This window comes from Pyrus communis, chromosome 4 (assembly GCF_963583255.1).
Source record: "Pyrus communis chromosome 4, drPyrComm1.1, whole genome shotgun sequence".
Taxonomy (NCBI): Eukaryota; Viridiplantae; Streptophyta; class Magnoliopsida; order Rosales; family Rosaceae; genus Pyrus; species Pyrus communis.
In genome coordinates this window covers 2,111,373-2,127,143 of record NC_084806.1, presented here as the reverse complement: position 1 = coordinate 2,127,143, position 15,771 = coordinate 2,111,373, and the positions used below count along the sequence as shown (strand labels likewise).

Here is a 15,771-nt window from a genome sequence, read left to right as displayed (position 1 = left end):
TGCCATCTTGTTTAGCTTAGCGTTGTCTTAGGGAATTTGGATAATTACTAATTATTAGGATTTTGGATAATGCCTTAAATCCAAAGGTCAAGCTGAGAATCACTGAATCGTGTTTTTGTGAACACGAGTATCAATAGGTGAACGCTGGTATGATTGGTTAAGTGGATCGAGTATTAGTGAGATACAAAAATAACACGAGTATCAATAGGTGAACTTTAGTGTGATCGCTTATGTGGATTGAACATCTATTCAATAATGATTTATAGTTAAACAAGTATAGAAGGGTTTATAGAAAAGAAGATTTCCGGTAAAGGAGAGTAACAATGCAATGACATGTTATGTACTATCACGTAGAAATAGTCCATGGAGTCTAGCATGCATTGCCATAGTAACATCTTCGATATAAGCTTCTATCTTATTTGCGGGGTTTCACTTTCACTAGTGGTGGGTTTCTCTTCTTTTTTTTTTTTTTTTTTTTTTTTTTTTAAAGAACAACTGATGCAATTCACGGTTAATCACCACTTCGGTACATAATGCTGGCCCATACCATGTGATAGACCCTATCTAACATACAGTGGAGGCCCAAGATGGGATGGGCTGCTGTTTTTTAGTGTTGGCCCAATATAGAAGGGGTAATTTTGAGATTAAATAGTTGTTGCTGGTTTAGTGATGTGGACTGTGGCACGGGGACCAATCAACATCCAAGATTTAAAAGGGTGACCTGCTATTTCCGGTATGACAACCGGGGAATCTGGCAATCCGACAATCCAAACCGCGCTCTTGCAACCTGTCCAAAATCTATTATCCGGATACGTATAATCCGGTACAACAAGTACAATGATATAATTATTTGAAATTTTTTCAGTTTATAATCAATTATATTCATACGCTTGGTGTACTGAAATGAATTTTCGACAAACTGAAAAATTTATCCAAATAAAGATCTACAATAACTCGGCGTAAAGATTAATTGTCACACGTATACACGTGTGGCAAAAAACTAGTTATCTTTTAGAGAAAAACATTTTAACCTCAAAATTATAGGGAAAAATTGCTAATTATTCAACAATTGCCAAATACTTGAAAAAGTAATCAATTTGTGCCACAATTTTATTTGTTGTTAGACGAGTGGAGCTCACTCACTCCTTGATCCTTGTAAAAAGTTTGAAGCTTGAAACTCAAAGAGTAAATTGCCAATTTGTCCCTTAAACTATCACCCAATTTTTTATTTCTCTCATGAACTTTTTAATTGGAAAATTAAGACCTTAAACTAATTTTTTTGGTCGATTTCCCCCCTACCGTTAGTTTTTCATATATTTCATCCAAATTAACGTTAACTTTTATCATGTGCAAATCACGTAACTCTCATTTGTGAACAAAACCGTCACTTCACTAGACATTCAGACACAAAAGTTATAGAATCGCACATATTTGCATAGGTTTATATTTTAGAAATATAAGATTTTCAATTATTTTAAAGAATGAAGCGACCAAACTACCTACACATGTTGTGCACATGCTTCCATTTAACAAAAATTTAGATGGAATGAATGAAAAATTAACAGTAAGGGGCAAATCGGCAAAAAAAAAATAGTTTAAATCCGTAATTTTTCAATTAAAAAATTCATGAGAGAAATCGAAAATCGAATGATAGTTCAAGGAGCAAATCGCAGGTTACTCAAACTCGAAAGGTATGAAATTCAAATCCAACCTCATCTAAAAAGCAGCGACAAATTCCCCATTTTTCTTCGCCAAAACCAAAAAATAAACAAAGGGAAAAGGAAGTTGCGCAAATTTCTTTTCTTTTTCTTCAAAAGCAGTGAGTGATATTTCAGTTTACTAACGCCACACGCTTGCAGAGAGACAACAATGGCAGTCTCGATACCCATTGTCGCCATCGTCACCTCCCTCCACCTCATCGCCTTCATCTTCGCCGTCGGCGCTGAACGGCGCCGTAGCACGGTACCCACCCCCATCTCCCTCTGTCTGTCCGTTTTAAGTTTTAATTCTTAATTCTTAATTTTTATATTTAAGTACTTCAAACCCTAACTGTTACTGTTTGTGTTTGTGTCTCTGAATTAGGCGAAGATAGTGCCCGATGAGTACGACGAGCGTACCTACTGCGTGTACGGCACGGACGCCTCCACGGTGTACGGATTAGCGGCGTGTGGGCTGCTTCTGGTCAGCCAGGCGGTGCTTAACGGCGTCACCAGGTGTCTCTGTTGCGGCAAAGGTCTAGTCACTGGCTCGTCCACCACTTGGACCGTCTTCTTCTTCGTCTTCTCCTGGTGATTTTACCCATTTTATCCCCCTCTCCTTAACCATTTTTAATTTCTTAATCTTGGTTTAATTATTTGATCAACGGTCTTAATCGTTCCATATCTTAGAAATAGTCAAAGTAACTTATTGACTTGGTCACTTGGTTGGTATAGTGTTCCTTTGGATGATCTAATTGCTTGCTTGTTGAGTTGTTACACATTGACATTTACGTTTAATTGTTTGTATTTTCCTGGAATCTGATTTGGAGATAACTAAGATTCATACAGGCGGCTTTGTTTAGTGAGATAAGGCTTTGTCGTTGCATTGTTAGTGTACTGTGCTTGATCCATGAGTGAATGTAGTTCTCTACTCTAGTATTGTGTTTGTGTAAATTGCAATCCCATTTGCTTCATTTTGCTAAACCAAAATCTGAAGCTTCCGAACTGTGAATTAATCAGGACAACCTTTTTGGGAGCGGAGGCGTGCTTGTTGGCTGGGTCGGCAAAGAATGCATACCACACCAAGTACCGGGGGATCTTTAATGCAGATGACTTGTCCTGTGCTACTCTACGCAAAGGGGTGTTTGCCGCCAGCGCTGCTCTTACGCTGTTGTCACTGGCAGGGTCAAGTCTTTACTACTGGGCACATTCCAAAGCTGATACTGGGGGATGGGAGAAGCACCGAAATGAAGGCCTTGACATGAGCAGTTCTAACTACGGGCAGCATGAGCAGCAGCAACAACAAGCCAGTGCATTTCAGAAGGTATAATTCCGCTATTAGTTCTGCAGTTTTGGTGGCTTTTGTCGATCGAGGGGAAAGAAATGGATGGAGCAAATATGACATGAGCTAAAGACTTGTATATGCTATGTCATCATACATATGTTAGAAGTGGAAGTAATTCCCCAGTCATATATATTCCCCAACTTTTGCTGGTTGCTTGATTTCCCATATTTCTTGACTTATGTGTGTTGTGTTTTGGTATTATACATATCTATGTTTGACATTGGTTCTCTGGATCAGGCAACAGCACCCAAAAAAAAATTTAGTCGGAGAGGAACTAACTCTAGGGGACTCGTTGTTTTGTTAAGTAATTGTAAAAAATGATGATAGACTAAATTTCAATTGTTAAACTAATCAATAACAAATATCTAACAACGTATCGATAAAAAGTGAACGACATTATTATCAGATATCGATTAGGTACTTAAAAATTTATCATCTCTCTATTGTGATGTGCTGCAAAAAGAAAATTGAAAGTTTCAAACTCGAGTACAAGAGGATGGGTAGGCTACTAATAATAATTTGGTTCGAATTTGCTTTTCGCGAAAATTGAATATAACTTTTCACATACAAGTGAAGAGAAATATCACTAGACAACAATACTAATTGGCATCAATGGTGCTATTTAAATACAACAACAACAACAACAAAATCTTATCTGATTAAGTGCGGTTGGCGATGAATCCTAAAACGCCACCGCACTCGGTTTTGTGCCAAGTCTTCCATTAGCTCCAAATACTCTGTCTTTGCTTAAAGTCTATTTCCAAGTCTTCCTAGGTTTCCTCTACCTCTTTTGCTCTTAACCTATTTTTCCTTGAGCCTTTGTCTTATAATTGCATTTTTTAGCATCTTAGGTCTCTGTTTCACTTGTCCAAACCATCGTAACCGATTTTCTCTCATCTTATATTTAATTGCAACCACTCCCATTTTACCTCAGATATTCGAATTCTTAATCCTGTCTTTTCTCGTGTGCCCACACATCTAACAAAGCATTCTTATCTCCACTATACTCATTTTTTGCACTGTTGATGCTTGAACACTCAACATTTCGTGCCATAAAGCATTACTGACTTTATTATCATCTTATAAAATTTTCCCTTCAGCTTTAGTGGCATACAACGGTCGCCATAATGCAATGCTAGCCTTATTGCCGACCTATTTAAATGAATTGAATTTTTTACTTTTATCAACAAATCCACGAACAATCCGAATGTTTTTTTTATTTTTTTTTTAATCAACGGATCCATTAAGTTTCTTTTTTAAGAAAATTAGATCAAGTTTCTTGAGCTCAATGAGCTGGACATTTATGCTGGAGTGAAATGTAACGCTAAAGATGGATTGAACTGTAGGCCTACGTAAAAAAACTTAGTAAAAAGCTTCATTAATATACCTTCAAGTTCAAGGCTTCCACACAAACAACTTTGAAATTCATGATAAATCCATCTCCCACAAGCACGAAAACGCCACTACTATTAGTTATTAGCGGCTGATAATTAAGACGATAAATAAGAAAGTGGGAGCTGAGATTAAAGGCTAATCAAGCTTAGCATGTGGGGAATGGGGAACCACAAGTGTCGGCGACCTTCTTGGCGTTTGGGGAGTTGACAAGCTTCTGGAGGTTGGGGTTCTTCACATACTGGCAGAGGCAAGGGCTCTGCTCCTTGAGTTTGCCGCAACACACGGCGGTGGGAGAGTTCGAGGACATGATTGCGGCGGCGCATGGGGCTAGCTCCATTGGGTTACAAGTCACGGCTGCCTCACCCACCTGGGTTTCACTGACCGCAACAAGAAAAACTACAAGACACAATATTCCAACGTTATAGTAAGACATTGATCTCATCATCTTCAAGCTTAAGTTGAAGCAATGTATGTTGCCTACTGTATAAATTTTGGTGCAGTGCAGGTGAAGCTCTAGTTCCATCTCTTGCCAATTTATAGAAGAGTGGCCAGGGATAGTGATTAGTACAATTAGTTCGAAAGGGATCCTCTCCGGATCCCTTCCTCCTAATCCATTAAGTCTGGGGATCCGAGCCGTTGAAATTTGATCCAACGGTTACAAACAAGGGTTCACTTTAAAAGTTATGATAACTTTAACTGTTGGATCAAATTTCAATGGTCCGGATCTCCGAACTTAGTGAATTAAGAAAAAGGGATCCGGAGATGATCCCTTTTCCAATTAGTTGTCGATCTTCAACAACGTTATCATACACTAGTAGTAGTACACTACTCTTCTCCTTACAATTTTATAGGTGAAAAAGTGCAAAACGACTTGCGACTTGTCTATATAACTCACATGTACAAGTTTATGTTATTTACGCACACAAAACTAAAACTTCATATTAAAGATCAAATCCACAAACAAAATGTGTCAACATATATTTTAGTTTTATATGTCAATATAAAGTTATACTGCATTTTACTTCGATCACGACCAATCTCCCCCTAATTTTTTTTATTAAAGCGAAATTCCCTACTTTTACTTTTACACTCGCGTTGTAATGATGATTAGCCCAACACCGAAAAATCGTACATGTGAAATATGTTCAACAGAGGTACTGGTCAATGGTCAAAGGATTTTTGGATCCAAAATGATTTCAAGATTATATGAATTTATGCATGCCTTATGTGCGATAGATTTTTCAGTGTATTTAGAATATGAATAAATATGTTATATGTTATTATATAAAATGACAGACTTATGAAAAAAAAAAAAACATTCTCATTACTTGTTAATAACATATGACATATCATTCTGTGTTTTATAAATATTGAAAAATCTCTCTATAAGAGCACTAATGATGATAGTTGGAGCATGCTTATCGGTGATCAACGTGTTCATATCCTCTGCACCCCTTGTAATTATAACCAATGTGGTCCAATCACATAACCCACGAGTAAATTACGATTAACTTTCTTATCTGTTTTCACTTTTGTAAAATAAATTGGTATTATAAAAAGATCTTCACGCACTTTAATTTAATTTTATACAAAAGAAATTGCAGGGTGACATGACATCTTTAAAGTTAAACTGCTAGAAATATGATGTTTTTTTTTCCTGTCTTGAAATCCAAAAATTGGACCAACAAAAATAACTAAGTCGAAAGATTGGTCCTCTATCGTTGGAGAAGAAAGGTCCAAACAAATGGCAAGGCCCAGTTAAGTTGAGTACATAGCCGTACCCTTTCGTTTTTCCTGGATAGTTTCATAGTTTCTGTGACCAAACAAGAGTTTCATAGTTTTTCTTCTTAGGAAAATCAAATGCTATTAGAATTTAACCCTAAAAACCAGTCATCTCATTCCTCGCTTCACTGTTTTTAACCTTTTTCTCATAACCGGTTAACGCAACATGACTATTTTAAAGTGCTAATAAATTGAATTATTGCAAATAAACTACGGTAGGAATGCCCTAATCCATATTAATGTTCAACTTTTTAATTCAAAAAACTGTGACATACAAAATCATTAATCGACATTTAACATTCCTTGCACGTAAATGTAAGATTTTGTGCCTGCATGAAGATTTTTATTAATACATATAAGCATTAATTTGAAATAGGCATGCGAGGAAGAACCAATTTTCTGAGCCATGCCAATTGCCCATTCCTTAATTTCTTCCTTTTTATAAATAAGCTTATAGATGTAGGCCTAGCAGAAAATTAGTTGTAATTAACATTGTCACATTGAACACAACCATGTCTCATATTCGTGCCATTCTTGGGGGAGGAAAAGGTAAACTTCTGTAATTTCATTTGCAACGTAACCATTTAGGACCTATTTGATAACTATTTCGTTACTTGAATTTGATTTTTGCAGTGGCTAACATATTATTATGGAAGAACAAGATAATATCTGCCTTAATCTTAAGCGCGCTCACAGGCATATGGATTTTTTTAGAAGTACTAGAATACCAGTTTCTTACTATTCTTTGTAACACCCTCACGATCACCATGCTTGGTATTTTCTTCTTGCAGCAAGGAGGAGCGAGACTAATCGCTCGGTAATCTGTTTTTTAATAATATAATCTGTCCACTAAATTAACATCAGTATCTAATCCGTTTTCTGGTTCTTAGTTTCTGTTTGTATAACGTTATTCATCGTAATTCCTTGTTAGGTTTGGTTTTGTTCCACCTCATTTGGATGACATTAAACTCTCATCGGAATCGACTTGTAGATACTTGTTCGAAACATTTAACCTGTTCTTCCTCAACGTTTTGGAAATTTCATCTGGAAAAGACTTGAAACTCCTATTTTTGGTACGTAATCTTACTTGATTTCGACATTTTACGTACCCTGACCAGTGACCTTTCTCTAAGGATTTTGACATTGTGAAGTGTTCAATATACATGCAGGCAATGGCTTGTCTATGGATATTGTCGGTTATCGGATATCATATCAGCCTTCTGAACCTTTTATATACGAGTGAGATCTCCGACCAGACCAACACAAATACAATACACACACAATACATTATTGCAGATCGATAGTTTTAAAGTTTGATTAATAATCTTGTTTGAGACTAATTGATCGTTTTCTGTGTTATCGGTATGAAGTCATTGTGTTTGTAGGAACAGTGCCAGCTTTGTATGAGCGATATGGTGCTCATCTGGATACATTTGCTGCCAAACGCATCCAAGATGTGAAGGACTTGTACCGATTGTTTCTTAACAAGATTCCGAGGCGAGAAGCGAGAGAAGAATAAGTTAGATATAGTAGTTCGTCAAATCATAAAATCATTAGTACCTGAATAAATTTGACTCAGAGTCAATAATCTCGAACAAATTTTTATAAGTACTTTGGCATGGAACATCATCAGTACTCTAGCAACTATATATATATATATATATATAAAGAAGAAAAGAAAACCTTGGTAACCTGCTTCATTTTAGTGACTGTCTGCTACTTTGTTGTCACTAATTTGATGTGGATGTCACCACATGACTAGCCATCACCTTAGATTTCTACAAAGATTGAAAAGTACTCTCTCGTAATCAAAAGCGAAATTAACGATGGAATAAGACAATGTGCAAACAACTTTCAACATAATGAAACGGAGAATAAGGGGACAGAAAATGCACCTGGTTTATAAATGGCACTTTCTCGTTGTCACTAGCTGTGTTTGGTGAACTAGACTCTCCAGCTTGGTTAGCATAATTGAATATGCGGGAGAAATTTGTAGCAAATCGTGGCTGAACCATATTTGATGTAGCCGCGGTTGTGCTAGGCATTACTTGCGAAGCAAGGAATGGAATTTGCATTTGCACTTGAGGATTAACGGGTAGAACTCCCGGTCCAGACATCAGTGGCAACGCTGCAGTTGCTGAGTGAACTGACATGGTTGGAAGGCCTATTGTATAACACATATTAGTCATTCCCATTGTCATTCCCAATCCCATCCCAATTTCATACGCATTGCTCGTTCCCAGTCCCGGTCCCATGGGCAAATACGGCTTAAATTGGGACATTTGCGTGCCTTGAATCCCAGCAAATGATAAATTTGGAGTCTGGTACACAGCTCCTCCACCCATGGACATCATCTGATGTTTATAACAACATTTTGATTAAGGCAATTAAAATTTTAATTGAAAAGAAAGAGGCAGAGAGATGTCAGGACATACTTGTACTTGAAGCTGCAAGGATTTGATATATTTAATCGCATCGTCCAGCATTGAAGCTTGGTCTGTCTAAAACTGGAAAAGCAGTATCTTTGATTCAGTAGCCTTGAAAGTTTTAAATAAATAATTCAAGGCACAGATGAACAAAGGAAAATAATATACAAGAAGATCATCAGTCAGTCTCAGCTAGCTTGTTCATCTTAATCAGCACCTTGCATAGTCAACAGACTCAACAGCTTAATGTTAGAGATGATGAATACACGAGTCAGCAATCTGCTAGGTCTATTTAGATTAGCTTAATTTGGTGTGATTAATTAGATGTTTAATTATGTTTAGTTACCCATCTAAGCCGGATTCTTGAAGATCATCTTAATTTCTGGAAAATTAATTTCCACGAAACCATAAACTCTTTTTTTACAAGTAATTGCTAATTACAAATCACTCATCGTATTAATTACTACTAACACTGTCCAGATTGCATACTAAAAATACTTTGCTAGCTTAAGCGTTGAAGCTCTTTGGCCTTATTGAACTTATGATTAGTGGAAAGCGAATCTGAGACTTCCACGAAATTTGGTATAATTAACCCTTTTTTTTCCGAATTTTTTAATATTTTTGGATTATTAAATACATACATATATATATATATATGTAATATATAAACAGTCTACAAATTAATTAAAGGGTAATGCTAGGTAGACTAAATTGTTAAACCAAATGATGTGTTTATTGATGATTGAATTATTACTTAATTACTGTTGATTAAAGTGTTTATTTTCTAGTCATAACAGATTTGCAAATTTGATTTAGAAATTTAATCTATAGGTAATGCTAGGTAGACTAAATTGTTAAACCAAATGATGTGTTTATTGATGATTGAATTATTACTTAATTACTGTTGATTAAGGTGTTTATTTTCTACTCATAACAGATAATAGTTGTTACCAAAGAAGAAAAAAACTAAATCGTGGTGTTTGGCTTCATACGTGTGACAATCTGCTCTAATACTATGAAGAAAGTTGGGGTTCCATCATAAAACCAATTGACAATATGAGAAGTAGCCCAACTTCTTATAAGCCCATACAAGATCCTTTATTCCATCAATATGAGACTCATTCTCAATAACAGCCATCACAACAAATCACAGTGGGGTGGCACCTATGTCAGAAGTCGGATAAGTGAAGTTATATATATACAAACAAATAGTTTTGTGGGTACCATCTCTAGATCGATCGAAGCTAATTTAACATCAATATATATTAAGCGGCAAGGGGAAGAAAGAAGCCATGATATATACATATATATACACCTTGTTACAGTTGGGTATAATCTCCTGTAGCACCTTCTGCTTCCCCCGGATTTTGTTCCTACGCATCTACTCATGAAAACAAGCAAGCGTAATTAGTTAAGTTAGTTTGATTAGTAAAATAAAGTATATAAGGCAAGGAAATACGATAAGCTGGGTGGGTGGTTGGCTCACCCTCTCAGACATATTGTGCAGTTCAGTGGCACGGCGTCTTTTGGGCCGTTCGTCTTTGCTTGGCTTAAATTCTCCAGAAAGCATTACAGGTTTAGTCTCCTAATTAAACAAAAAAAATTAATTAAGCAAATTAACAAGAAATACAAGAACTCCACACATTAGTTAGAACTAGCTAGTTAAGTTAAATATGTACGGACCATCTCATGGGACGTCGTCGTCTTTCCACTGAATTCTCCTTTTTCCAAGCTTAACCCACACAACATAACCTCTTTGTCGTGCGAGAAAATATTGGGTGTGGGCTGCTGCATTTGTAACAATGGATCAAGCTGAATATTCGACAAATTCTGAAATATTTCTTGAAAATGTTTATGGTCATCTCCTCCTCCAGCTGCCGCAGTTGCACTAATGCTACTACCAGTATTGTTCCAATGAGCATTATCAGTCGGAGGGTCAAGGACAACCGAATCAATAGGAAGCACACCGAAATTTTCGTACGGAAAACCTTGAGAGTATTCATCCTCATATGTGTGATGAAATTGAGGTTCCACCATTAAACCAATTGGCAATATGAGGAGTAGCCCAAGATCATATAAGCACATAGCAAACCTTGTCCCTCACCGATGTGGGACAACTCTCAACACGCCCCCGCACGTGTGGCGGATTTTCAAGCCTACACGTGGACAACAACTGGGTGACGTGGAGCGCGTGTGGCCGTTTGGCTTCACACGAGGACAACCCGCTCTGATACCATGATGAAATTGAGGTTCCACCATAAAACCAATTGGCAATATGAGGAGTAGCCCAAGATCATATAAGCACATAGCAAACCTTGTCCCTCACCGATGTGGGACAACTCTCAACAATGTGGTGGTGGACGACTTGGCGATGGTAGTTTTCCAGTCGGGCAATTGGTTGCGCATGTTAACTATAATGTGTAAACGCCACTTGACTTTAGCAGCTCAGGCCACAAACAAACAAATAAAAGCAACTCAAAGAGGTGCACCGCTATGTGTGTATATATTATTTACAAATAGAGAGAGAGAGAGAGAGAGAGAGAGAGAGAGAGAGATGAGTCCAAAGGGATTTGTCAGAGAAACTGATAGAGAACCTTCAAAGCTCTTTTTCTTCCACCAGCACTCAACTAGCCTTCATCGCAGTCTCAAACTTAGGGTTATAATTTTCTAAACGCTTTGGTTATCCTTCTTCCCATCTGTGAGAGAGAGAGAGAGAGAGAGAGAGAGAGAGAGAGTGGCTAAAGCTGCACTATTTGGGATATATTCGTAGCTATGAAGAGTTGGAGCTAGTGATCATGTGTGGTGCTGTAAGTTTTAGTTTTCAAAATCCATGAATCATGCACGAGCTAGAGATAGCGGGAAACGAACCAACAAAAAACCAACTAGTAGTAAAGACAATGTAGGAACAAGAGGTAGATTTATGAGGAAATATTAATTCGAGAAGATGTGTTACGAGGTTATTCATGTACGTAATTATATAAATATGTTAATAAAATTATCTTACACAAGAAAATAGTGAATCAATAATACTGCGTGATTGCGTTACATACGCATGCGCAAAATTTTGGCGCGTTGTGGTTGTACATGCGTAATATTTTTGGGTAATCAGTAACATGATGATGAGTTTGTCTGTTTGCCCGTATAAATCCATAGCAGCTTATCCCATAGTCTTCAGCGTATCTCCAGAATCCTTGATCAGCACTGCAGTTCTGTAGTGTGGGCTACATGTCGAACGCTGGATGGCACACGTCTACACAAATGACTCGTGTCTACTCGGGGAGCTTCATCCCCATCAACTTGACTGTTTTATTTTTTATTTTTCCATTTGTTTTGTCTCTCAACTTACTTACACCAATGTTATTTTAAGGGAATAATGTGAAACCGAGTTTTTTAGTATGCTCGAAATACAATTATATATGCCATATATTATTACATAAATAAGAATACATTGAAAAATCTTTCCTCGTCAATATAATTAATGCATGTTTGCTTGCAGCCTAAGAGATTATTGAATGGCATTGCTAGTTAGATTGTATACACTTACGAGTTTGTCTACCTTTTACGTGTTTATGTCTTCATCACATAATAAACAAAATTGTAATGTATGCAGTTGGGTGAATTACGTTCTCAGAGGCTACTCAAGATAGAACTTGTAGATCCATGTATGTTCATCGAGATTTATGAGACTTAATTTTGGGCAGAATTACTCATTTTAGTTTGTGTTAAATCATGTAGGATGAGTTTCTAATTGAATTCGGCACAGATGTACGTCGTGAACAAGAAATATATATCGATCTTATATTCTTATATAGATTTATATATACTACTATTTATGCTATATACCATCCATGCTAGGGTTTTGAGTTTCAGATTAATTGCACGTTCATCTATTGGTTAAATAAAAGGAAATAGGACAGGAAAAGAAAAATATCTGTTAGTCGCTGCCTGAATAATATAACCCTAGTTCCAATGTTCTGACCAAGTTTGTTTCTATGATGGAAACGATCTTCACGGCTCATTTAGTGGACAGGACATGAAGGTTATTGTTTTTTAATTGTTAGAGTAGAATTTGAAGGTTAAGGTTGAGATACATGTCCAGTGTCTGGTATAAACAAGTCAATTAGATAGGTTGGAATATGAAAAACATTTTAAAAAAAATCTTTCAACTGCAACAACAAATTTTGTGTCATTAAGTGGCATCGACTGTATAAATTCTAGCAACTATCTCTCTACCAACAGGCATAATCTGCAAATTGACTGCAACAACGATCGCGATCTAGCAAAGATCAAAAGTCAACTCGCAACAATCGCTACCCACAACGAAAATCAAGCATCAATCCATGTCGAGGAAGATGAGAAGAAGATGATGCAGTGAGGAGAAGGCATCAAAACGGAGGCGCGAGCGCGATTTGCTTCTGGACTTGTAACCCAAACCCCTGTTATCCTAGATTTATCTCATCCGTGATATTGTTTAGGCGCATTAAACAATGGTTGGTACTCAAATATAATTTACTTGATCACATCCCATCCAACTAGCGCACCAAACAGAACCTCTTATAAAAAAGCTTGGGATTTGCAGTTTGGAATCACAGCATTCAAATATTTGATTTGGTTAACGAAATGGAGGTGAGGACTGAACTATTTTTGTCACTAACTTACATTATTTTTTAGAAATTAGGACAAAACAAGATGCTAGTCATATATGAACGTGTTCTTATCGGTAACAACACATTCATTAGTATAGCAGAAAATTACAATCGTTCTTACCGGTAATAACCTTTATAAATTTTTAGATCAATCAGTAAACATGTTCTTATCGATAAGAATTCTTCATATATAATTGCCTACTATGTTGTAGTAATTTTTCAGAAAAATAATTTAAGGCTTTGGGGTCCACTCTTTCTTAGATCTTTTTTCCTTTTACATGCATTTTGCCAACACTTTTGCCTACTATATATTTTGGAATAATTTAGAAGCGAGGCTAGTGTCGGCGTTAACAGCGATGTTTTGACGTGCCATAATGTGAGGGTTAGCGTGTCAAAGTGTTAGAAAAATGCATGGCATGACACACTAACTAGCACTTCGTGGCATGGCAAAACATTATTGTTGACCCCAACATATCCTGAAATGTTTTTGAGTTGTTTATCGTGTAGACCTTGGTACCATAAATGATATTTTGATCAACATTCAGCTGCACCGTGTCAACTTGGCCGAGAGAGGATGAGATTGAGAGCACCACCACCTCCTCCTTTCTCTTACTCTGTTCTTCTGTCTTTGCCATGGTCTCTCTTCTATTTGATTCTTTTGGGTCTCTTTGCGTTTTCGGCTTCGACGGCCCTATATTAATTCTTTTCTGACCCAAACAAGAAAACCCATTTTCCTCCCCACCTCACCGTAACACTTTCCACGTTGTGCTTTCGTACAGCGTTCCAGTTTATCTCCTATCTCGTCCAATTGGTTTAAAAAATCGTAGTTGTAGTACTAGACAATATATATAAAGAAAGTAAAGATTTTACTAAAAAGTTAATTGGCAATAAAAAATAACTTAACTACATATAAGTACATGCAAAATTCTTCATTTTCTCGAGAAAAACAGAAAAGGAATGGCATATTTAATATCAAACGTGGGCACATTATCCTTGGGGATTTATAATATTATCCATACTACATGAAAAAAAGAGAGAATAAAAAGACCAAGTAGAAACGACGCAGAATCGAAGACCTGGCATTGTCAATGTCAGCACCTTGATGATGCTGATACAGTCCTTGCCGTAATACGGATCCTTGGCTTCATATCTTATATGAAACAAAGGAGACTGCGCCCAAGTCTTCCTTTCTCTAGGTCTTCACTTTCTAGGTCACTTATTCTCATTTTTGTAAACAAAGTCGGCATCGCCGAATTAGACCAGGAATAATGTGTCCATCTTTCTGCATCCGTTCTCTTTCAAACTACGCGGTCCATAATTTCAGTAAACATCAGATGATTCGTTTACACTTTGGGCCAGTGGGTGCATGCATTGAGCCGCCCCCGGGGGTGGGGGGGGGGGGGGGAATCACTTCCTCTTGAGAATTTCGGTGAACGTTCATGAATACCTTAGATGCTGATCTTACGAACTTCGGTGAATGTCTATACCTTAGATGCTGCCTTTTTGAAGATTAGAGTTAGTTTCATACATGTTCTCCAACTGTTTGATAAAATGTTTGAAAAAAAAAGTGAACAAAATAGTGATCTTAGTGAATAACAAAACATCATCATTCTTTAACAAACATATTAATGGGATGCAATGATATCAATCATTGTTAGTGTGTTCAAGATAAGTGTGTTTCTTTGTTAAGTATTCATATGGGAGCAGTCTTGAAACATGTTAGTTATCCTCGCAAATGAAGCATTAAAAGGTGTGCAGTATGTCTTTCCAAATAACTTCAGACCTACCAAGACTTGAAGAAATTGCGATATACATGTTATTTCTGGTAAAAAAAATTTCGCATTGCGCACTATTCTTACTGACCCTTTTAATATTATTTCTTGGATCCTGACCATATTTTTAGTTTAACCATTTTAATATGTGTCCGTATACATACACGCGCACCCCTCCAACGCGGAGAAGTGCGATTGGCTAATGGGCACCAATCACAATATATGAGGGCAACTGGAAAGAAATATAATACCTCCTTCGATAAGATTAGACTACTAGTATGTTGGTCAGCTTATCAGAAAGCCTTATCAGCCATTTCTAAGAGAGAAGGTAGGAGCTTGCAGTTTATCAGTTCATATGGTGAGGGACTGGAAAGAGCTCGGAGGTGGAGGTGGAGGGACTGGTTTAAGCGGCGGGAGTGCATCAGTTTTCGTGATGTTGTGGGCAGCTCTGGCCACCTTTGTTGTTATCTCAGCCATCATCTTCTCCTGTGCAGATGGTGTTCCCAAGGACAAAGCCTCCACCAACGGTCACGATACTTACGGTTCTACTTGCGCCGCTGCAGGCTGTGGAGCCGGCTGCGGTGCTTGATCAGCAACCGCCACCCGGCGCGCGACTGAAACTCAGCTTCCAAGAACCACGCTTGTGGCTGGTGAGATAGCAGCAGAACACAACTTTGAAACAAACAAATTGGCCGGGGAATAGGAAAC

The 15,771-nt window shown here is 37.3% G+C and overlaps 1 protein-coding gene across 1 annotated transcript; it reads left to right on the top strand.

Annotated features, from left to right (window-relative positions):
- Positions 1-1,676: 1,676 nt before the first annotated feature.
- On the top strand, positions 1,677-3,264 carry LOC137731993 (uncharacterized). Its single transcript, XM_068471266.1, has 3 exons — positions 1,677-1,962; positions 2,083-2,288; positions 2,718-3,264. Exons 1-3 carry the CDS (start codon positions 1,870-1,872, stop codon positions 3,025-3,027), a joined length of 609 nt encoding a protein of 202 aa, XP_068327367.1. The 5' UTR covers positions 1,677-1,869; the 3' UTR covers positions 3,028-3,264.
- Positions 3,265-15,771: the final 12,507 nt, after the last annotated feature.

What these genes read in the sequence shown, in the direction of transcription:
- LOC137731993 (XM_068471266.1), top strand. Translation starts at nt 1,870, where the DNA reads ATGGCAGTCTCGATACCCATTGTCGCCATCGTCACCTCCCTCCACCTC. An exon ending in CTGAACGGCGCCGTAGCACG is followed by an intron (nt 1,963 to 2,082) that starts GTACCCACCCCC and finishes TCTCTGAATTAG; the next exon opens with GCGAAGATAGTGCCCGATGA. An exon ending in TTCTTCTTCGTCTTCTCCTG is followed by an intron (nt 2,289 to 2,717) that starts GTGATTTTACCC and finishes TGAATTAATCAG; the next exon opens with GACAACCTTTTTGGGAGCGG.